Source organism: Panthera tigris, chromosome C2 (assembly GCF_018350195.1).
Source record: "Panthera tigris isolate Pti1 chromosome C2, P.tigris_Pti1_mat1.1, whole genome shotgun sequence".
Taxonomy (NCBI): Eukaryota; Metazoa; Chordata; class Mammalia; order Carnivora; family Felidae; genus Panthera; species Panthera tigris.
The window spans coordinates 14,090,747-14,113,065 of NC_056668.1; the positions used below are offsets into that span (position 1 = coordinate 14,090,747).

A 22,319-nucleotide genomic window follows, 5' to 3' on the forward strand; every position below is an offset into this window, starting at 1 on the left:
TCTTGACAAGATGTGTTGCAACTACGGCAACTCCTGTGGCTATGGCTGTGGCTATGGCTACGGCTGTGGCTATGGCCCCTATTACAGCTGGAGTTATGGACCTGGCTATGGATGTGGATATGGCTCCCGGTATGGCTGTGGCTCTGGTTGTGGATATGGCTCCTGCTGTGGCTATGGCCCCAGATATGGCTGTGGTTGTGGCTATGGCTCCGGCTGCTATGGTTACCGGCCATTTTGCTATAGAAGATGTTATTCTTCTTGCTGTTAGAACATCACCCCATTGTCCTCTAAATAAGACACATCTAATGAGAGGGCTGAATCAAGGATTCATACCTCACATTTTCTATATCCACGAAATTGCATGCTTCACAGAGGCTCACACCTCCAAGCAACATTTCTAGAATGGGATCTTGTGCCTCAAGGCTGTGTGGTTTCGTCTGACTCTTTTATAAATGTTGGTCTTTATTCCCCTACTCTGGATTCTGTCATCTGACTGTGGCAACTAGCCTAACACCCCACAGTTGGGCAAATTCCTTATTCTCAATAAAAATGATTCTTTGCTTCTAATATATCTCTGTGTTCTTGCTTGTGAATTACTCCTTTTTCTGGAGTATTATGACTCCTCTTGAAAATCTAGGTGACAATATGTTTCATGAACATGAGGGCTCTTCCTTCATATAATGCAAAGTTTCTTCTCTTATGTGCATCAGAGAAAATGCCTTTTCTACCTGTGCCTTGCACCCCTCATGCCCAGGCCCTCACACCTCAACACAAATCACAGATATTTCAGAACTTTCATCTGGAAATCACACTCTATGTAGAATGGAGGTGGAGAGGAAAGACAAGGAGGGATGTTACCTCTTTAGGAGGTTGTGACACATGCTTCAGGGAGAAGAGGTGTGGCCTGAGTACTTCAAGGATGAATGGAATGGAAGCGGGAGTTTCCACATTAATGAGAAATTAGAAATGGACTCAGGTGTCTAATGAACTAAGGAAAGGAAAATTTAGAAGAAAGATGTGGTATTGTATCATCTGTAATTTAATGGAAGTCCGAATGTATTTGTTGGCATATATTGAGAGTGAGGAAATTGATTTGTGAGTCACTTAACTCACAAATAGTTTAGAATGTTTTTGAAAGGGAACTATCCTACACTCTGAAGATACAGGAGGAAAATTTGGAGTACTTTCTTGCTCTCAGAGTGTTGACATTCTAATGGCGATATTTAAAAATAAGTAGGAATTAGTTGAAGTTAATTTGGAGAGATCATCCCTATGGAGGCAATAAAACATCTTACTGGGGAAGAGATTGCAGGCTGAAGGATTGAGGAGATAGTTCAAGGAGGTATTTTGACATTTTGTGTCAAATGCACTGATGCCATTTGAACAAAATACTAGAGAGAACAGTTGGAAGTATAAAGGGGAAAGAGAAATTCATGAAGGTTGGGGTATGATTGGTGGTGCCACAATTTGTAGTGGAAAAAAGCAAGGGATAGTTTGGGAGTTGCGAGCTTACTATTGTGTTGGGTTCTTACCAAAGTGTCTTTTCCTCATGTGCCTTCCAGAACTCTAACAGTTAGAACATACATCCGAAAAAAGTCTCTTCAGACTCAATTTCTGCGAGCAGAAAATATGACTCACTGTCTCATCTCCGTGACAAAGTCAGTGAAGAAAGTCTGAGTCTGAGGACACTGGAGCTAAAAGACTCCATCCACAACATGGCCAATTCTAAGGAAGATAATCGTGCCATCAAGGTCAGACCTGGCATGAGGCTATGCCCGGGATATTAAGTGTCCTGCTGTGGAAGAAACAGAGCTTCTGTCAAGGGTTTGAAGTTTTCAATATGGAACATTCTAAGTCTGTTCTGAGGACTGCCTGTGCTCTGGGTTAGTCAAGGGTGGGTAAATCCTACAGACAGGGGAAGGAATTCCAATAATTACAGTTTGTTAAAAATCGACTCATTGTTCCATTATGTTCCTTGTCTTTGAAGGCTTTCTGAAGTAGGGACGAACATCATTAGTTAGGCGTGTATATCACAATTTACATATCCATAAAGGGTCGAAAATTTTTTAGGTATATAAGATAACTTGCACATATGTGACAAGGTGTTCATAAACTGACAAGTATCCTCAAAATGTGATATTTGAGTCTCACTAGTTAAAAACTTTTGAGACTTTCAGGATGGAAAGAGTAGAATGGAATGAGAACATGGTGATCATATATTGAATTATCTTATAACTTCTAATGGCACACCAACATTTCAACACGATTTTGTTTTAATGCATTTCTTTACTGGGGAAATATTGACTGAATTCAAATTATGTGCCCGGCTCTAGTTCATCTGGAAACAGGGGTGCACAGAAGAGGAGATTATGTTTCTGCCGTTATGGATCTGTATTCAGAAACCTGAATGGAAAGTTCAGGTTAGAAATACTGCAAGAAAGCTGGAAAACTTTTCTAATAGTTCAGGTGTATTGTGACAAGAAAGGGGGTGTTAGAAAAGCAAAGTGTGTATTCTAGGGATTTTGTGCATTAGAGTTTATAGCTGTGAATTTCAAGAATGGTAGAAAAGTAGAGAAAATTAAGCCAAAGAACAATTGTAGTGGGTATATTTTCCTTAAACTTCTGGTAAGGGATGAATTAGAGCAGAGTGATCAGATAGAGTAGTCTAAAAGTCATAGGAAATACTGTCAACTGAAGGAAAAATGTCTAGAAAGGAAAGATCACAGGAAAGGAAATCAGCAGTTTTATGAAATTCCCAGGTGAAAGCATTGAGTAAAAGACTGGATGTCACTCATTTCTTCGATGGGAAATTTTAGCATGGAGTAGAAGGAATGGTCTTCCTGAGTTTGTACTCCCTTGCAGCTTGGATTTTAGAGTTATCACAGTAAAAAATATACAAATTTTGGATTCTGCCATATTCATAAAATGGTGATTGATGTGAAGAGTAGACAATGAATATGGGCAGAAACATCCCAAGAAACAACCATACAAACAAAAAACAGAGACACCTTCCTTTCTTCCTTCCTTCCTTCCTTTCTTCTTTCTTTCTTTCTTTCTTTCTTTCTTTCTTTCTTTCTTTCTTTCTTTCTCTATTTCTTTGTCTCTTTCTTTCTTTCATTCTTTCTAATTCCTTCCTTCCTTCCTTCCTTCCTTCCTTCCTTCCTTCCTTCCTTCCTTCCTTCTTTCCTTCCTTGTTTTCTTTTTGACTATATGTCTGGCGATGGAATGATTGAATAATGGGTTTAGTTGAGAAAAAAAGGAAGAATTTGGAATTAGACACCAATAAAGAGAGAATATAGAGATGTGAGGTTACAAGCCAAGGTTTCTAGATCTCAACACTATTGGCATTGTACAGCAGAAATTTCAGTGTTGTTGGGCTTTGTTCTGATGACTGGAATTAGCATCTTCCCTCATTTATCACACTTGGAGCTAGTAGGTGTCTGCAGTAGGTATCTTGGTGTGAGAAGGCAGGAAAAATTTGTAATGATTCCAGAAAGGAGATGGGAGTTATTTCCTTCCCTATGGGGACAGGTAGATAGTTTAGGAAAGAGGAGATATCAAGAGGACAAAATTTTCCTAAATGTCCCTCAACGATGATATATAAGGTAAATTAAATGACAACAAGTTGTGAAGGTGGGTACCAGTTTTACATATGGTACATGATTCTAGTGAGAGAATTTTTTGGCAGAGCAAATTAAAATGTTGTACTTTAAATATAACTGGAGACTCCAACAGAATGAAGTCACATTTCCCAAGACATTTATTGATTGTTGGCAGTGAGTGGCATACCAGAAGTGCTTACATATTTGTTGGGTATGTCAGGGGATGAATGGTATGTTCTGCCAATTACTGACAGTATATAAAGGTCCAAGGCTAGTAGAAGACACACAGTTCACCACATCCTCTTGCAACCCACGTGAAATCTCTTCTCTTGACAAGATGTGTTGCAACTACGGCAACTCCTGTGGCTATGGCTGTGGCTATGGCTACGGCTGTGGCTATGGGCCCTATTATGGCTATAGTTATGGACCTGGCTATGGCTGTGGATATGGCTGTGGATACGGCTCCTACTGTGGCTATGGCACCAGATATGGCTGTGGCTGTGGCTATGGCTCTGGTTGCTGTGGCTACCGGCCATTTTGCTATAGAAGATGTTATTCTTCTTGCTGCTAGAACATCACTGTCCAAGACACATTTGCTTCTGAAGTGGCACGGCTTAAGGGAGGGCTGATTCATTGATATATACCCCAAGATTTCTATATCCAATGAATTGCATGCTTTCGGTAATTTTGACCTCTTGTTAGCATTTGTATGAAGGCTTCCTGTGGCTGAAGGCTATGTGGTATCCTCTGACTATTTTCCAAATGTTAGTCTTCACTTCCCTTATCTGGATTCTTTGTTGAGACTGTGGCAACATATCTAAAATCCCACAGTGAGGCAAATCCCTTATTCTCAATAAAAATGTTTCATTTTTTTTCTAACTAATCTCTGTGTTCTTGCTAATGAATGACTCCTTTTTGAGGTGTATGGCATCTTTTGAAACTTGGGCGACAATATATTTCATGAACCTGGGTCTCTTCCTAGATATAATATAAACATTTCTTCTCTTATGTGCATCGGAGATAATGTCTTCTCCTATTTCTTGTATCTATAACACCGCAACATAAATCACACTGTGTAAGAACTATGTCCTTGAGGTGACACTGTATCTAGAATGGAGCTGAAGGCTGGAGGGGTAAGAGGAAGAGTTAGGACACCTCTTTGGGAAGTTGTGACACAAGCTCAAGGGGGAGGAAGTATGGCCTGAGTGCTTCGAGGATGAATGGGGTTGAAGAGAGAAATTTTGGGATTAATGAGAAAATGGGAGCTGCCTCTGTTGAGATGTAAGAAACTAAGGAAATGAGAAGCAAAAAAAACCCGTAATATTGTACTATCTGCATTTTGATGGAAGTGCAAATACATTTGTTGGCATATACTGAGTTTCAGTAAATTGATTTAAGTCAATTAATTTCCAAATCGTTTTGAATGTTTTTGAAAGGGAACTGTCATACACTCTGAAGGCACAGTAGAAAAATTATAGGTGAATTTCTTGCTGTCAGATGGTTTCATTCTAGTAGGTTAAAAAAAAAAGAAGAATTAATTCAGATAAATTTAGAGAGATAATTCCTGTGGTGTGAGTAAAACAGCATCCTTGAAAAGATTGAAGTATTACAGAGTTAGTTCAAGGATGTATTTTGACATGTTCTGTCACATGAACTGATGTCAGTTTCCAGAAATACTAGAAAGGACAGTTGTAAATGTAAAGTAGAAAGAGAAATACATAAGGTTTTGGTATGATCATTGGTGCCACGAGTTTTAGTGCAAAAGAACAATGGCTAGTGCCTTAAATGGGCTCTCTAATGGAGCAGATATAAAATGAGATTAGTAGTTCCAGTTGATTTTCTGAGTTTGAATGCGTACTAATTTGTTGGATTCTGATTTCAGTGTGTTTCTCTCATGTGCCTTTCCAGACCTCTAACATTTAGATCCTACAACAAAAATTGTCTTTCAGACACAATTTCAACCAGCAGAATAAAAGACTCACTGTCTCGTCTCCATGACAAGGGTCACTGCACAAATTCTGGGTCTGAGAACCTTGGTCCTGGAGACTCCACAACTTGGCCAGTTCCAAGGAAGATGGCTCTGCCCTCAAGGTCAGTCCTGGAGGGAAACTACACCCAGGATATAATGTGTCTTACTGACGAGGAAAGAGATGTTCTTTCAAGAGCTGGACAATTCTCACAGATGGAACATCTGTAAGTCATTTCTTGGGACTGACTGTGCTCTGGATAAATCAGAGGTGAGAAAATTGCATACACAGGGAGAGTCAATTCCAATCATTACAGTTTGTTGAACATCGAACTTATGGTTTCATTAGGTTCCTTTTCATTGAACACTACCTGAAAGAGGGCAGAATAGTATTTATTAAGCACGTATTCATACTTTCTATTTCTAGTAAAGAGTTTATCATTTATTAAGCATATGACATAACTTGTATATCTGGAGAAATAACTTTGAACACTAACAGATATCTTCAAAAGGTGAAATTTGTGACTGTTTTAGCAATGAACATTGAGACTTTCGGCTTGAATGAATTGAGAATATTATGACCTATATCCACATTCTTATAGATTCTAAGTGATACCAACGTTTGAACATGGTTTTGTTTTAATGTGTCTGTTTGTTATTGGCAGAAATATTGAGTTGAGATTATGTGCCAGGCACTATGCTTAGAACTAACCGATGATCCAAGGACACACAGAAGAAAAGATCTTTTTCTGCCATTAAACATCAGTGTCCCGAGCTCTTAATGGAAGTGTATAGAAATAAGGCAATAAAGATAGGAAGTGTTTTTCAATAGTTTGTGGGCATTGTGACCAGAGAGTGGCTGTTTAAAAAGTATCATGTCTTGTGCATTGGAATTTATGGTTTTGAATTTCAATAATGATGGCAAAGTAGGAAAATTAAAGGTAAAGAACATTTGTACGGGGATATATATGTTTTAAATTTGTTGTTAGGGATGAAGCATAGTGGAGTGATCAGATAACCCATAAGCAATATTAGAAAAAAAAACAGTAAGAAATATTCTCAACTGAAGGAAAAATATCTAAAAATGAAACTTCTCCAAAAAGGAAATCAGCAGTTTTATTAAAATGCCTGTGGAAGTCATTCAATAAAGGACTGGATGACACTCATTTCTTGGTGTTGAAATTTGAGTGTGGAGTAGAAGAAATGATACCTGAATTTGTACTCGTTTCCAACTAGGATTTCATAGTTGTTACAGTGAAAAAAGGTTTAAATTTTGGAATCTGCCTGGATATGAACATAGTGACCTGGACATTGAAGATAAGCAAAAACATTACAAACAAACAAACAACATCATCCCCTCCCCCCCCGCCCCCCGCCCGTATATCTGGTGATGAAAGGGTTGGACTTTCAGTTTATTTGAGAAGGAGGGGATCTTTGGACATAGACACGAGTAAAGAGAGAATCTAATTTATAGATGTGAGGCTATAAAGCTAGGTTTCTCGATCTCAGCACTTTTGACATTTTACATGAGGCACTTCAATGGTGTTGAGGGACTTTCTGTGTCATGAAATGGGCATCATCCCTAGCTTTTACCACACAGACCCAGTCGATATCTGTAGCAGGTATCTGGGTGCAAGAAGCCTGGTAAGATGTTGCAATGATTCCAGAAAGCAGATGAATTTTTCTTTCCTTATGGACAGAGGTAGATGTTTTACAAGTGTGGAGAGATCAAGAAGGAGAAATATTTCCTAAAAACCCCTCAGCCTTCTTGTTAAATGATTGGAGATTGTGAACATGGATTTTGGTTTTACTTAGAGTCCATGATTCTACTGAGAAATGTTTTTTGGAAGAATGAAATAAAATGCTCTTCTTTAATAAAACTGGAGTCTCCAAAATAATGAGCTCACGTTGCCCAAGACATTGTTGATTGTTGACAGTGACTGGCACAGCACAGTTGCTTACATATTTGTTGGGTAAGTCAGGGGATGAGTGACATGCTCTGCTAATTACTGACAGTATATAAGGGTCCAAAGCAAGTAGAAGACACGCACTTCACCACATCCTCTCACAACCCACGTGAATTCTCTTCTCTTGGCAAGATGTGTTGCGACTACGGCAACTCCTGTGGCTGTGGCTGTGGATATGGCTATGGCTGTGGATGTAGTCCGTATGATGGCTGTGGTTATGGCCTCCGTTATGGCTGTGGCTATGGCTCAGGATATGGCTGTGGCTATGGCTCCTGCTGTGGCTATGGCACTGGATATGGCTGTGGCTATGGCTATGGCTCCAACTGCTGTGGCTACCGGCCATTTTTCTATAGAAGATGTTATTCCTCTTGCTGCTAGAACATCACTGTCCAAACCCCACTTGCTTCTGAAATGACACACCTTAAGAGAAGGCTCATTCAAGGATCTATACCCCAAGATTTATATATCAGGAAAATTGCATGTGTCATAGAAGATTTGACCTCCAGTAACACTTGTAGCATGGCATCTTGTGGCTTGAGGCTATGGAGTATCATCTAACAGTTTTCCACGAAGTGTTGGCTTTACTCCCTTGATATGGATTCTGTGTTGTGACTGTGGCAAGGTTTCGAACATCCCACATTTGGGCAAATTCCTTATTCTCAATAAAAATGTTTCATTCCTTCTATCAAATGTCTCTGTTCTTTCTTGTGAAAGCCTCCTTTCTTGAGGTGTTATGGCGTGTCTTGAAAATTGGGCTGACAATATATTTCATGTACCCGGGTCTCTTTCTGGATATCATACAAGCATTTCTTCTCTTACCTGCATTGATATAATGTCTTTTCCACCTAAGTGTCATATCCCTAACACTCCAACACAAATCACACAGTATTCCAGAACTGTGCCCTGGAAATCACACTGTAGGTAGAATGCATGTGGAGGGAAAAGACGAGGATGAGGAGGGATGGCATCTCCTGGGAGGTTGTGACAGAAGCCCAAGGGGAAGGGGGTGTGGCCTGATCACTTAAAGGATGAATGTGATGGAAGAGAGAGTGTCTGGCATTCATGAGCAATTGGAAGCTGCCTCAGCTGAAGTGTAAAGAAGCAAGGAAAGGGTACATTAGAAGCAAAGCGTGGTATCATATCATCCGAATTGGATGAATTTGCTAATATATTTGTTGGCATAAAATGAGTTTGAAGAAATTGATTTAAATCACTTAATTTGACAAATACTTTTGAATGTGTTTGAAAGAGAACTATCCAACACACTGAATACATAGTAGAAAAATTGCAGATGAATTTCCTACTCTCAGAGTGTTTACATTTTGTTGGTGTTAATAAATATTTTACAAATTAATTAGGACAAATTTAGACACATAATTTGCTGGAGAGAATAAAACAGCTTCCTGGGGAAGAGAATGAAGGTTCATTAAATATTGGAGAGATAGTTCGGGGTGGTACTTTGATGTTTGGTGTCAAATGAACTGATCAAGTTGAAAGAATGGCTAGAAAGGGCAGTACCAAGGAGAAAGGGAAAGAGGAATTCATTATGTGTTGGGTATGATCAGTGGTGCCACAATTTTCAGTTGAAAAGAGGAAGGAGTAGGGCTTTAATGGTGTCCTTTAGTGTCTTCCCTGGTGCGTATACAAGAATGGGATGAGAAGCCCAGTCCTTTCTGAGTTTGAGAACCTTCCGTTTGTTGGGGTCTGACTTCAGTGTCCTTTCCTCAGGTGCCATTCCAGAACTCTCACCTTTAGATCCTACAATAGAAAATGTATTGCAGACTCAAATTCCACCAGCAGTGAAAAACCGATCGCTGACTCATATGCATGGCAAAGGTGAGTGCACAATTCTGAGTGTGAGGATCCTAGAGCCAGGAGACTCTAAGCCCTGTCAGAGTCCAAGGAGGATGGCCTTGCCATCGAGGTCAGCCCTGGATGGAGGCTATGCCCCGTATATTGAGTGTCCTGCTGATGAAGAATTAAGCCTTCTCTCAAGGGATGGAATTATCACACATGGGATAGTCTAAATCTGATGTGATGACTGAGTGTGCTCTGACTTAGTCTAGGATGGGTACATCGTACAAACAGGGAAAAGAATTCTAATAATTACAGTTTGTTGAAAATCTATTCATTGTTCCATCATGTTCCTTTCTTTGAAGGCTTCTCAAGGAGGGAAGAATATCATCAATTAGGCACGTATATTATAATTTACATGTCTAGTAAAGTTCTGGTTATTTATAAGACATAGAAGAACATATGGAACTATGTGTTCCCAAACAGACAACTTTATTTATTTATTTATTTATTTATTTATTTATTTATTTGGATTTTTTTTCATTTATTTATTTTTTTTGAGAGACAGAGTGTCAGTGTGGGAGGGGCAGAGTGAGAAAGAGACACAGAATCTGAATCAGGCTTCAGGCTCCAGGCTGTCAGCACAGAACACTACACGGGGCTCAAACTCACAAACCGTAAGATCATCACCTGAGCTGAGGTTGGACACTTAACCAACTAGCCACCCAGGCATCCTCAGACAACTATCTTTAAGGTGTGAAATTTGAGACTCTCTTAGTCCAAAAATATTTGAGATTTTCGGGTTGAATGGAATGAGAATATTGCGATAATATATTGAATTATTTTATAACTTCTAAATGGCACACCAACATTTGAACACGGCTTTGTTCTAATGCATTTTTTAATTGGACAAATACTGACGGAATTCAAATTATGTGCCAGGCTGTACTTCATCTGGAAAGAGGGGTGCACAGAATAAAAGACTTTTTTTTCTGCCATTATGCATCTGTATTCAGACCTGAATGGAAAGGTACTAGAAATAATGCAATAGAGCTAGAAAACTTTTTCAATAGGTCAGGAGTATTGTGACAAGAAAGAGGGTGTTAGAAAAGCAAAATGTGTATTCTAGGGATTTTGTGCATTAGAGCTTATAGTTGTGAATTTCAAGAATGGTAGACAAGTAGCGAAAATTAAGCTACAGAACAATTGTAGTGGGTATTTTCCTTAATTTCTTTTAATTTTCCTTAAATTTTCCTTAATTTCTTTTCTTTCCTTAGCAGCAGAGGGATCACATACCCCAGTCTAAAAGTCGTAGGAAATACTGTCAACTGAAGGAAAAATGTCTACTAAGGAAAGATCACAGGAAAGGAAATCAGCAGTTTTATGAAATTCCCGGTTGAAAGCATTCAGGAAAAGACTGGATATCCCACATTTCTTTGATGGGAAATTTTAGCGAGGAGTAGAAGGAATGATTTTCCTGAGTTTATACACCCTTCCAGCTTGGATTTTATAGTTGTCACAGTAAAAAGTAATGCAAATTTTTCATTCATAAAATGGTGATTGATGTAAAGCATAGACAACCAAGAAGAGCAGAAATATCCCAAGAAACAATCATGCAAACAAAAGCAGAGACACCTTTATTTCTCCCTTCCTTCCTTCCTTCCTTCCTTCCTTCCTTCCTTCCTTCCTTCCTATCTTTCTTTCTTCTTTCTTTCTTTTCTTTCTTTCTTTCTTTCTTTCTTTCTTTCTTTCTTTCTTTCTTTTTTCTTTCTTTCTTTCTTTCTTTCTTTCTTTCTTTCTTTCTTTCTCTCTCTCTTCCTTCCTTCCTTCCTTCCTTCCTTCCTTCCTTCCTTCCTTCCTTCCTTCCTTTGTTCTTTCCTATCTTTCTTTCTTCTTTCTTTCTCTCTCTCTCTCTCTCTCTCTCTCTCTCTCTTCCTTCCTTCCTTCCTTCCTTCCTTCCTTCCTTCCTTCCTTCCTTTTTGACTTCATGTCTGGTAATGAAATGATTGGATAAAGGGTTTAGTTAAGAAAAAAGGAAGTATTTGGAATTAGATACCAATAAAGAGAGAATATAGAGATGTGAGATTTAAACCAAGGTTTCTAGATCTCAACACTATTTGTATTGTACAGCAGAAGTTCCAGTGTTGTTGGGCTTTGTTCTGATGGCTGGAATTAGCATCTTCCCTCGTTTATCACACATGGAACTAGTAGGTATCTGCAGTAGGTATCTGGGTGTGAGCAGGCAGGCAAAAATTTGTAATGATTCCAGAAGGGAGATGGGAGTTATTTCCTTCCCTTTGGGGACAGGTAGATAGCTTAGGAAATAGGAGAGATCAAGCAGACAAAATTTTCCTAAATCTCCCTCAATGATGATACATAAGGTAAATTAAATGACACTAAGTTGTGAAGGTGGGTACCAGTTTTACGTATGGCACATGATTCTAGTGAGAGAATTCTTTGGCAGAGCAAATTAAAATGGTGTTCTTTAAATATAACTGGAGACTCCAACAGAATGAAGTCACATTTCCCAAGACATTTATTGATTGTTGACAGTGAGTGGCATACCAGAAATGCTTACATATTTGTTGGATATGTCAGGGGATGAATGGTATGTTCTGCCAATTACTGACAGTATATAAAGGTCCAAGGCTAGTAGAAGACACACAGTTCACCACATCCTCTCACAACCCACGTGAAATCTCTTCTCTTGACAAGATGTGTTGCAACTACGGCAACTCCTGTGGCTATGGCTGTGGCTATGGCTATGGCTGTGGCTATGGTCCCTATTATGGCTGTAGTTATGGACCTGGCTATGGCTGTGGATATGGCTCCTGCTGTGGCTATGGCACCAGATATGGCTGTGGCTGTGGCTATGGCTCTGGTTGCTGTGGCTACCGTCCATTTTGCTATAGAAGATGTTATTCTTCTTGCTGCTAGAACATCACTCTCCAAGACACATTTGCTTCTGAAGTGGCATGCCTTAAGGGAGGGCTGATTCATTTAATCATACTCCAAGATTTCTATATCCAAAAAATTGCACGCTTTCAGGAATTTGTGACCTCAAGTTAGCATTTGTATGAAGGCATCCTGTGGCTGAAGGCTATGTGGTATCCTCTGACTATTTTCCAAATGTTAGTCTTTACTCCCTAATCTGCGTTCTTTGTTGAGACTTTGGCAACATATCTAAAATCCCACAATTAGGCAAATCCCTTATTCTCAATAAAAATGTTTCATTTTTTTCTAACAAATCTTTGTGTTCTTGCTTGTGAATGACTCCTTTCTGAGGTCTTATGTTATCTTTTGAAAATTGGGTAACAATATATTTCATGAACCTGGGTCTCTTCCTAGATATAATATAAGCATTTCTTCTCTTATGTGCATCAGAGATAATGTCTTCACCTATTTCTTGTATCCATAACTCCTCAACATAAATCACACTGTGTAAGGAGTATGTCCTTGAGATAACACTATATCTAGAATGGAGCTGAAGGCGGGAGGGGTAAGAGGAGGAGTTAGAACACCTCTTCGGGAAGTTGTGACACAAGCTCAAGAGGGAGGATGTATGGCATGAGTGCTTCAAGGATGAATGGAATTGAAGAGAGAATTTTTGGGATTAATGAGAAATTGGGAGCTGCCTCTGCTGAGATATAAAAAACTAAGGAAATGAGAAGCAAGAGAATAATGTGGTATTGTAACATCTGCATTTTTATGGAAGTGCAAATACATTTGTTGGCATATATTGAGTTTGAGTAAATTGATTTAAGTCAGTTAATTGACAAATTATTTTGAATGTTTTTGAAAGGGAACTGTCTTATACCCTGAAGGCACAGTAGAAAAGTTATAGGTGAATTTCTTGGTCTCAGAGTGGTTCCATTCTACTAGGTTAATAAAAAAAAAAAAAGAAGAAGGATTAATCAGATAAATTTAGACAGATAATTCCTATGGTGCGAATAAAACAGCATCCTTGGGAAGAGAGTGCAGGTTTAAGCTTTGGAGAATTAATTGAAGGAGGTTTTTTGACATTTTGTGTCAAATGAACCGATGTTACTTTCAAGAAAATACTAGAAAGACAGTTGTAAATGTAAAGGGGAAAGAGAAAATCATGACGTTTTGGGTATGATCAGTGGTGCCCCAATTTTTAGTGCAAAAGAACAATGGCTAGTGCTTTAAATGGGCTCACTGATGGGGCAGATATAAAATGAGATTAATAGTTCCAGATTGATTTTCTAAGTTTGATAGCTTACTACTTTGTTGGATTCTGATTTCAGTGTCCTTCTCACTTATGCCTTTCCAGACTTCTAACATTTAGATCCTACAACAAAAAAAAAATCTTTCAGACACAATTTCAACCAGCAGAATAAAAGACTCACTGTCTCATCTCCATGACAAGGGTCACTGCACAAAGTCTGGGTCTGAGAACCCTTGGTTCTGGAGACTCCCCCACATGGCCAATTCCAGGGAAGATGGCTCTGCCATCAAGGTCAGTCCTGGAGGGAAACTACACCCAGGATATAATGTGTCTTACTGATGAGGAAAGAGATGTTCTTTCAAGAGCTGGACATTTCTCACAGATGGAACATCTGTAAGTCATTTCTGGGGACTGACTGTGTTCTGGATAAATCAGAGGTGAGAAAATTGTATACACAGGGAGAGTCAATTCCAATCATTACAGTTTGTTGAACATCGAACTTATGGTTTCATTAGGTTCCTTTTCATTGAACACTACCTGAAAGAAGGCAGAATAGTATTCATTAGGCACCTATCTCATACTTTCTATTTCTAGTAAAGGGTTTACCATTTATTAGGCATATGAGATAACTTGTATATCTGGAGAAATGACTTTGAACACTAACAGATATCTTCAAAAGGTGAAATTTGTGACTGTTTTAGCAATGAACATTTGGGACTTTCGGCTTGAATGAATTGAGAACATTATGACCTATATCCACATTCTTATAGATTCTAAGTGATACCAATGTTTGAACATGGTTTTGTTTTAATATGTCTGTTTGTTATTGGCAGAAATATTGAGTTGAGATTATGTGCCAGGCACTAGGCTTAGAACTAACCGATGATTCAAGGACACACAGAAGAAAAGATCTTTTTCTGCCATTAAACATCAGTGTCCCAAGCTCTTAATGGAAGTGTATAGAAATAAGGCAATAAAGATAGGAAGTGTTTTTCAATAGTTTGTGGGCATTGTGACCAGAGAGTGGCTGTTTAAAAAGTATCATGCCTATTCCAGGGAACTCATGCATTGGAATTTATGGTTTTGAATTTCAATAATGATGGCAAAGTAGGAAAATTAAAGGTAAAGAACATTTGTAAGGGGATATATATGTTTTAAATTTGTTGTTAGGAATGAAGCATAGTGGAGTGATCAGATAACCCATAAGCAATATTAGGAAAAAAAAAAACAGAAGGAAATATTCTCAACCAAAGGAAACATATCTAATAATGAAACTTCTCCGAAAAGGAAATCAGCAGTTTTATTAAAATGCCTGTGGAAGTCATTCAATAAAGGACTGGATGACACTCATTTCTTGGTGTTGAAATTTGAGTGTGGAGTAGAAGAAATGATACCTGAATTTGTACTCATTTCCAACTAGGATTTCATAGTTGTTACAGTGAAAAGTAATTTAAATTTTGGATTCTGCCTGAATCTGAACATAGTGACCTGGACAATGAAGATAAGCAAAAACATCACAAACAAACAAACAAACAAACAAACAAACAAACAAACAATATCCCCCCTCCCCACCACTGTATGTCTGGTGAGTGAAAGGTTGGAGTTTCAGTTTAGTTGAGAAGAAAGGGAATATTTGGATATAGACACTAGTAAAGAGAGAATCTCATTTATAAATGTGAGGCTACAAAGGTAGGTTTCTCGATCTCAGCACTTTTGCCATTTGACATGAGGAATTTCAATGATGTTGAGGGCTATTCTGTGTCCTGAAATGGGCATCATCCTAGGTTTTACCACACAGAGCCAGTAGGTATCTGCAGCAGGTATGTGGGTGCAAGAAGCCTGGTAAGATGTTGCAATGATTCCAGAAAGGAGATGAATTTTTCTTTCCTTATGGACAGAGGTAGATGTTTTACAAGTGTGGAGAGATCAAGAAGGAGAAAATTTTCCTAAAATCCCCTCAGCCTTCTTGTTAAATGATTGAAGAGTGTGAACATGGATTTTGGTTTTACTTAGAGTCCATGATTCTACCGAGAAACGTTTTTTGGCAGAGTGAATTAAAATGCTGTTCTTTAAATAAAACTGGAGTCTCCATATTAATGATCTCACGTTACCCAAGACATTATTGATTGTTGACAGTGACTGGAACAACACAGTTGCTTACATATTTGTTGGGTAAGTCAGGGGATGAGTGACATGCTTTGCTAATTACTGACAGTATATAAAGGTCCAAGGCTAGTAGAAGACACGCACTTCACCACATCCTCTCGCAACCCACGTGAATTCTCTTCTCTTGGCAAGATGTGTTGCAACTACGGCAACTCCTGTGGCTGTGGCTGTGGATATGGCTATGGCTGTGGATGTAGTCCGTATGATGGCTGTGGTTATGGCCTCCATTATGGCTGTGGCTATGGCTCAGGATATGGCTGTGGCTATGGCTCCTGCTGTGGCTATGGCACCAGATATGGCTGTGGCTATGGCTATGGCTCTAACTGCTGTGGCTACTGGCCATTTTTCTATAGAAGATGTTATTCCTCTTGCTGCTAGAACATCACTGTCCAAACCCCACTTGCTTCTGAAACGACACACCTTAAGAGAAGGCTCATTCAAGGATCTATACCCCAAGATTTATATATCGGGATCATTGCATGTGTCATAGAAGATTTGACCTCCAGTAACATTTGTGGCATGTTATCTTGCGAATTGAGGCTATGGAGTATCATCTAATAGTTTTCCAAAAAGTGTTGGTCTTACTCCCTTAATATGGATTCTGTGACGTGACTGTGGTGAGGATCTGAACATCCCACATTTGGGCAAATCCCCTATTCTCAATAAAAATGTTTCATTCCTTGCATCAAACGTCTCTGTTCTTTCTTGTGAAAGCCTCCTTTCATGAGGTTTATGGCCTCTCTTGAACATTGGGCTGACAATATATTCCGTGTACCTGGGTCTCTTTCTTGATATAATACAAGCATTTATTCTCTTTTTTTCCCATCCACCATTTTTTTAATTGGAAATTTATTGTCAAATTGGTTTTCCATACAACACCCAGTGCTTATCCCAAAAGTTGCCTTCCTCAATACCCATCACCCACCTTCCCCTTCCTCCTACTCCCCACCAACCCTCAGTTTTTTCTCAATTTTTAAGAGTCTCTTATGCTCTGGCTCTCTCCCTCTCTAACCTCTTTTTTGTTTCTTCCCCTCCTCCATGGACTTCTGTTAAGTTTCTCAGGATCCACATAAGAGTGAAAACATATGGTATCTGTCTTTCTCTTTATGACTTATTTCACTTAGCATAACAGTTCCATCCATGTTGCTGCAAAAGGCCATATTTCATTCTTTCTCATTGTCATGTAGTATTCCATTGTGTATATAAACCACAATATCTTTATCCATTCGTCAGTTGATGGACATTTAGGCTCTTTCCATAATTTGGCTATTGTTGAGAGTGTTACTATAAACATTGGGGTACAAGTGCCCCTATGCATCAGCACTCCTGTATCCCTTGGGTAAATTCCTAGCAGTGTTATTGCTGGGTCATAGGGTAGGACTATTTATAATTTTCTGAGGAATCTGAGCACACTTTTCCAGAACAGCTGCACCAGTTTGCATTCCCACCAATGGTGCAAAAGGGTTCCCATTTCTCCACATCTTCTCCAGCATCTATAGTCTCCTGATTTGTTAATTTTAGCCACTCTGACTGGCATGATGTGGTATCTGAGTGTGGTTTTGATTTGTATTTCCCTGATGAGGAGCGACATTGAACATCTTTTCATGTGCCTGTTGGCCATCTGAATGTCTTCTTTAGAGAAGTGTCTATTCATGTTTTCTTCCTGTTTCTTCTCTGGATTATTTGTTTTTCGGGTGTGGAGTTTGGTGGGCTCTTTATAGATTTTGGATCCTAGCCCTTTGTCCGATATGTCATTTGCAAATATCTTTTCCCATTCCATTGGTTGCCTTTTAGTTTTGTTGAGTGTTTCCCTTGCAGTGCAGAAACTTTTTATCTTCATGAGGTCCCAATAGTTCTTTTCTGCTTTTAATTCCCTTGCCTTTGGAGATGTATCAAGTAAGAAATTGCTGTGGCTGAGGTCAGAGAGGTTTTTTCCTGCTTTCTACTCTAGGGTTTTGATGGTTTCCTGTCTCACATTCAGGTCCTTTACCCATTTTGAGTTTGTTTTTGTGAATGGTGTAAGGAAAGTGGTCTAGTTTCATCCTTCTGCATGTTGCTGTCCAGTTCTCCCAGCACCATTTGTTAAAGAGACTGTCTTTTTTCCACTGGATATTCTTTCCTGCTTTGTCAAAGATTAGTTGGCCATAGGTTTGTGGGTCTAGTTCTGGGGTTTCTATTCTATTCCATTGGTCTATGTGTCTGTTTTTGTGCCAATACCATGCTGTCTTGATGATTACACCTTTGTAGTAGAGGCTAAAGTCTGGGATTGTGATGCCTCATGTTTTGCTCTTCTTCTTCAAAATTACTTTGGCTATTTGGGGCTTTTTGTGGTTCCATACAAATTTTAGGATTGCTTGTTCTAGCTTTGAGAAGAATGCTGGTGCAATTTTGATTGGGATTGCATTGAATGTGTAGATAGCTTTGGGTAGTATTGACATTTTAACAATATCTATTCTTCCAATCCATGAGCATGGAATGTTTTTCCATTTCTTTATATCTTCTTCAATTTCCTTCATAAGCTTTCTATAGTTTTCAGCATACAGATCTTTTACATCTTTGGTTAGGTTTATTCCGAGGTATTTTATGCTTCTTGGTGCAATTGTGAATGGGATCAGTTTCTTTATTTGCCTTTCTGTTGCTTCATTATTAGTGTTTAAGAATGCAACTGATTTCTGTACATTGATTTTGTATCCTGCAACTTTGCTGAATTCATGTATCAGTTCTGGCAGACTTTTGTATAATATCATGTCATCTGCAAAAAGTGAAAGCTTGACTTCATCTTTGCCAATTTTGATGCCTTTGATTTCCTTGTGTTGTCTGATTGCTGATGCTAGAACTTCCAACACTATGTTAAACAACAGCAGTGAGAGTGGACATCCCTGTCATGTTCCTGATCTCAGGGAGAAAGCTCTCAGTTTTTCCCCATTGAGGATGATGTTAGCTGTGGGCTTTTCATAAATGGCTTTTATGATGTTTAAGAATGTTCCTTCTATCCCGACTTTCTCGAGGGTTTTTATTAAGAAAGATGCTGAATTTGTCAAAGGCGTTTTCTGCATCGATTGACAGGATCATATGGTTCTTATCTTTTCTTTTATTAATGTGATGTATCACATTGATTGATTTGCGAATGTTGAACCAGCACTGCATCCCAGGAATGAATCCCACTTGATCATGGTGAATAATTCTTTTTATATGCTGTTGAATTCGATTTGCTAGTATCTTATTGAGAATTTTTGCATCCATATTCATCAGGGATATTGGCCTGTAGTTCTCTTTTTTTACTGGGTCTCTGTCTGGTTTAGGAATCAAAGTAATACTGGCTTCATAGAATGAGTCTGGAAGTTTTCCTTCCCATTCTATTTCTTGGAACAGCATAGAAGGACAGGTATTATCTCTGCTTTAAACGTCTGGTAGAACTCCCCTGGGAAGCCATCTGGTCCTGGACTCTTATTTGTTGGGAGATTTTTGATAACTGATTCAATTTCTTCACTGGTTATGGGCCTGTTCAAGCTTTCTATTTCCTCCTGATTGAGTTTTGGAAGAGTGTGGGTGTTTAGGAATTTGTCCATTTCTTCCAGGTTGTCCAATTTTTCGTAGTATTCCCTGATAATTGTTTGTATCTCTGAGGGATTGGTTGTAATCATTCCATTTTCATTCATGATTTTATCTATTTGGGTCATCTCCCTTTTTTTTTGAGAAGCCTGGCTAGAGGTTTGTCAATTTTGTTTATTTTTTCAAAAAAACCAACTCTTGGTTTCGTTGATCTGCTCTACAGTTTTTTTAGATTCTATATTGTTTATTTCTGCTCTGATCTTTATTATTTCTCTTCTTCTGCTGGGTTTAGGCTGCCTTTGCTGTTCTGCTTCTATTTCCTTTAGGTGTGCTGTTAGATTTTGTATTTGGGATTTTTCTTGTTTCTTGAGATAGGCCTGGATTGCAATGTATTTTCCTCTCAGGACTGCCTTCGCTGCATCCCAAAGCGATTGGATTGTTGTATTTTCATTTTCGTTTGTCTCCATATATTTTTTAAATTTCTTCTCTAATTGCCTGGTTGACCATTCATTCTTTAGTAGGGTGTTCTTTAACCTCCATGCCTTTGGAGGTTTTCCTCCAGTATATGATCTATCTTGGAGAATGTTCCATGTACACTCGAGAAGAAAGTATATTCTGTTGCTTTGGGATGCAGAGTTCTAAATATATCTGTCAAGTCCATCTGAGCCAATGTATCATTCAGTGTCCTTGCTTCTTCATTGATCCTGTGTCTAGATGATCTATCCATTTCTGTGAGTGGAGTGTTAAAGTCCCCTGCAATTACCACATTCTTATCAATAAGGTTGCTTATGTTTATTAGTAATTGTTTCATATATTTGGGGGCTTCCATATTCAGCGCATAGACATTTATAATTGTTAGCTCTTCCTGATGGATAGACCCTGTAATTACTATATAATGCCCTTCTTCATCTCTTGTTACAGCCTTTAATTTAAAGTCTAGTTTGTCTGATATAAGTATGGCTACTCCAGCTTTCTTTTGGCTTCCAGGAGCATGATAAATAGTTCTCCATCCCCTCACTCTCAATCTAAAGGTGTCCTCAGGTCTAAAATGAGTCTCTTGTAGACAGCAAATAGATGGGTCTTGTTTTTTTTATCCATTCTGATACCCTATGTCTTTTAGTTGGCGCATTTAATCCATTTACATTCAGTGTTATTATAGAAAGATACGGGTTTAGAGTCATTGTGATGTCTGTATGTTTTATGCTTGTAGCGATGTCTCTGGTACTTTGACTCACAGGATCCCCCTTAGGATCTCTTGTAGGGCTGGTTTCGTGGTGACAGATTCCTTCAGTTTTTGTTTGTTTGGGAAGACCTTTATCTCTCCTTCTATTCTAAATGACAGACTTGCTGGATAAAGGATTCTTGGCTGCATATTTTTTCTGTTCAACACATTGAAGATCTGCTGCCAATCCTTTCTGGCCTGCCAAGTTTCAAAAGAGAGATCAGTCACGAGTCTTACAGGTCTCCCTTTATATGTTAGGGCACATTTATCCCTTGCTGCTTTCAGAATTTTCTCTTTATCCTTGTATTTTGCCAGTTTCACTATGATATGTTGTGCAGAAGATCGATTCAAGTTACATCTGAAGGGAGTTCTCTGTGCCTCTTGGATTTCAATGCCTTTTTCCTTCCCCAGTTCAGGGAAGTTCTCAGCTATTATTTCTTCAAGTACACCTTCAGCACCTTTCCCTCTCTCTTCCTCCTCTGGGATACCAATTATGCGTATATTATTTCTTTTTAGTGTATCACTTAGTTCTCTAATTTTCCCCTCATACTCCTGGATTTTTTATCTCTTTTTCTCAGCTTCCTCTTTTTCCATAATTTTATCTTCTAGTTCACCTATTCTCCCTCTGCCTCTTCAGCCCGAGCCGTGGATGTTTCCATTTTATTTTGCATCTCGTTTAAAGCGTTTTTCAGCTCCTCCTGACTATTCCTTAGTCCCTTGATCTCTGTAGCAATAGATTCTCTGCTGTCCTCTATTCTGTTTTCAAGCCCAGCGTTTAATTTTATGACTGTTACTCTAAATTCACTTTCTGTTATATTATTTAAATTCTTTTTGATCAGTTCATTAGCTGTTGTTATTTCCTGGAGATTCTTTTGAGGGGAATTCTTCCATTTGGTCATTTTGGATAGTCCCTGGAGTGGTGTGGTCCTGCAGGGCACTTCCCCTGTGCTGTGGTGTATAAATGGAGTTGGTGGGCGGGGCCGCAGTCAGACCTGATGTCTGCCCCCAGCCCACCGCTGGGGCCACAGTCAGACTGGTGAGTACCTTCTCTTCCCCTCTCCTAGGGGCGGGATTCACTGTGGGGTGGCCTGGCCCATCTGGACTACTTGCACACTGTCAGGCTTGTGGTGCTGGGGATCTGGCGTATTAGTTGGGGTGGGTAGGCAAGGTGCACGGGGGCAGGAGGGGCAGGCTTAGCTCGCTTCTCCTTAGGTGATCCACTTCAGGAGGGGCCCCTCTTCTGTGGGCCTCTCGTCTGCGCTTGGGTCTGGAGACTCCATTCTGCTAGTCTTCTGGTGGTTTTCTGGGTTATTTAGGCAGGTGTAGGAATCTAAGTGATCAGCAGGATGTGCGGTAGGCCCAGCGTCCTCCTATGCCGCCATCTTCTGCCGGTCAGACAAATATTTTTGAATGTGTTTGAAAGAGAACCATCCGACACACTGAATACATAGTAGAAAAATTGCAGATGAATTTCCTACTCTCAGAGTGTGTACATTTTGTTGGTGTTAATAAATATGTTACAAATTAATTATGACAAATTTAGACACATAATTTGCTTGGAGAGAATAAAACAGCTTCCTGGGGAAGAGAATGAAGGTTCATTAAATATTGGAGAGATAGTTCGGGGTGGTACTTTGATGTTTGGTGTCAAATGAACTGATCAAGTTGAAAGAATGGCTAGAAAGGGCAGTACTAAGGAGAAGGGAAAGAGGAATTCATTATGTGTTGGGTATGATCAGTGGTGCCACAATTTTCAGTTGAAAAGAGGAAGGAGTAGGGCTTTAATGGTGTCCTTCAGTGTCTTCCCTGGTGCGTATACAAGAATGGGATGAGAAGCCCAGTTCTTTCTGAGTTTGAGAAC

General features: G+C 39.1%; 4 protein-coding genes across 4 annotated transcripts; all 4 read left to right on the forward strand.

Moving 5' to 3' along the window:
- Positions 1-10: 10 nt before the first annotated feature.
- LOC122241878 (keratin-associated protein 6-2-like) lies at positions 11-268 on the forward strand. The gene has a single exon (XM_042998300.1). The coding sequence runs from the start codon at positions 11-13 to the stop codon at positions 266-268; it is 258 nt and encodes an 85-aa protein (XP_042854234.1).
- A 3,671-nt stretch (positions 269-3,939) lies between these two features.
- On the forward strand, positions 3,940-4,173 carry LOC122241879 (keratin-associated protein 6-2-like). Its single transcript, XM_042998301.1, has one exon. The coding sequence runs from the start codon at positions 3,940-3,942 to the stop codon at positions 4,171-4,173; it is 234 nt and encodes a 77-aa protein (XP_042854235.1).
- Positions 4,174-7,667: 3,494 nt separating this feature from the next.
- Positions 7,668-7,913, forward strand: LOC122241880 (keratin-associated protein 6-2-like). The gene has a single exon (XM_042998302.1). It carries the CDS (start codon positions 7,668-7,670, stop codon positions 7,911-7,913), a length of 246 nt encoding a protein of 81 aa, XP_042854236.1.
- A 4,131-nt stretch (positions 7,914-12,044) lies between these two features.
- On the forward strand, positions 12,045-16,062 carry LOC122241881 (keratin-associated protein 21-1-like). The gene is made up of 2 exons (XM_042998303.1): positions 12,045-12,213; positions 15,890-16,062. Exons 1-2 carry the CDS (start codon positions 12,045-12,047, stop codon positions 16,060-16,062), a joined length of 342 nt encoding a protein of 113 aa, XP_042854237.1.
- Positions 16,063-22,319: the final 6,257 nt, after the last annotated feature.

Bases quoted from the DNA above. Each gene is read 5' to 3' on its own strand.
- LOC122241878 (XM_042998300.1), top strand. From the start codon at position 11: ATGTGTTGCAACTACGGCAACTCCTGTGGCTATGGCTGTGGCTATGGC.
- LOC122241880 (XM_042998302.1), top strand. From the start codon at position 7,668: ATGTGTTGCGACTACGGCAACTCCTGTGGCTGTGGCTGTGGATATGGC.
- LOC122241881 (XM_042998303.1), top strand. From the start codon at position 12,045: ATGTGTTGCAACTACGGCAACTCCTGTGGCTATGGCTGTGGCTATGGC. The intron at 12,214-15,889 runs GCTGTGGCTACC...GTAGTCCGTATG, and splicing joins CTGTGGCTATGGCTCTGGTT to ATGGCTGTGGTTATGGCCTC.
- LOC122241879 (XM_042998301.1), top strand. From the start codon at position 3,940: ATGTGTTGCAACTACGGCAACTCCTGTGGCTATGGCTGTGGCTATGGC.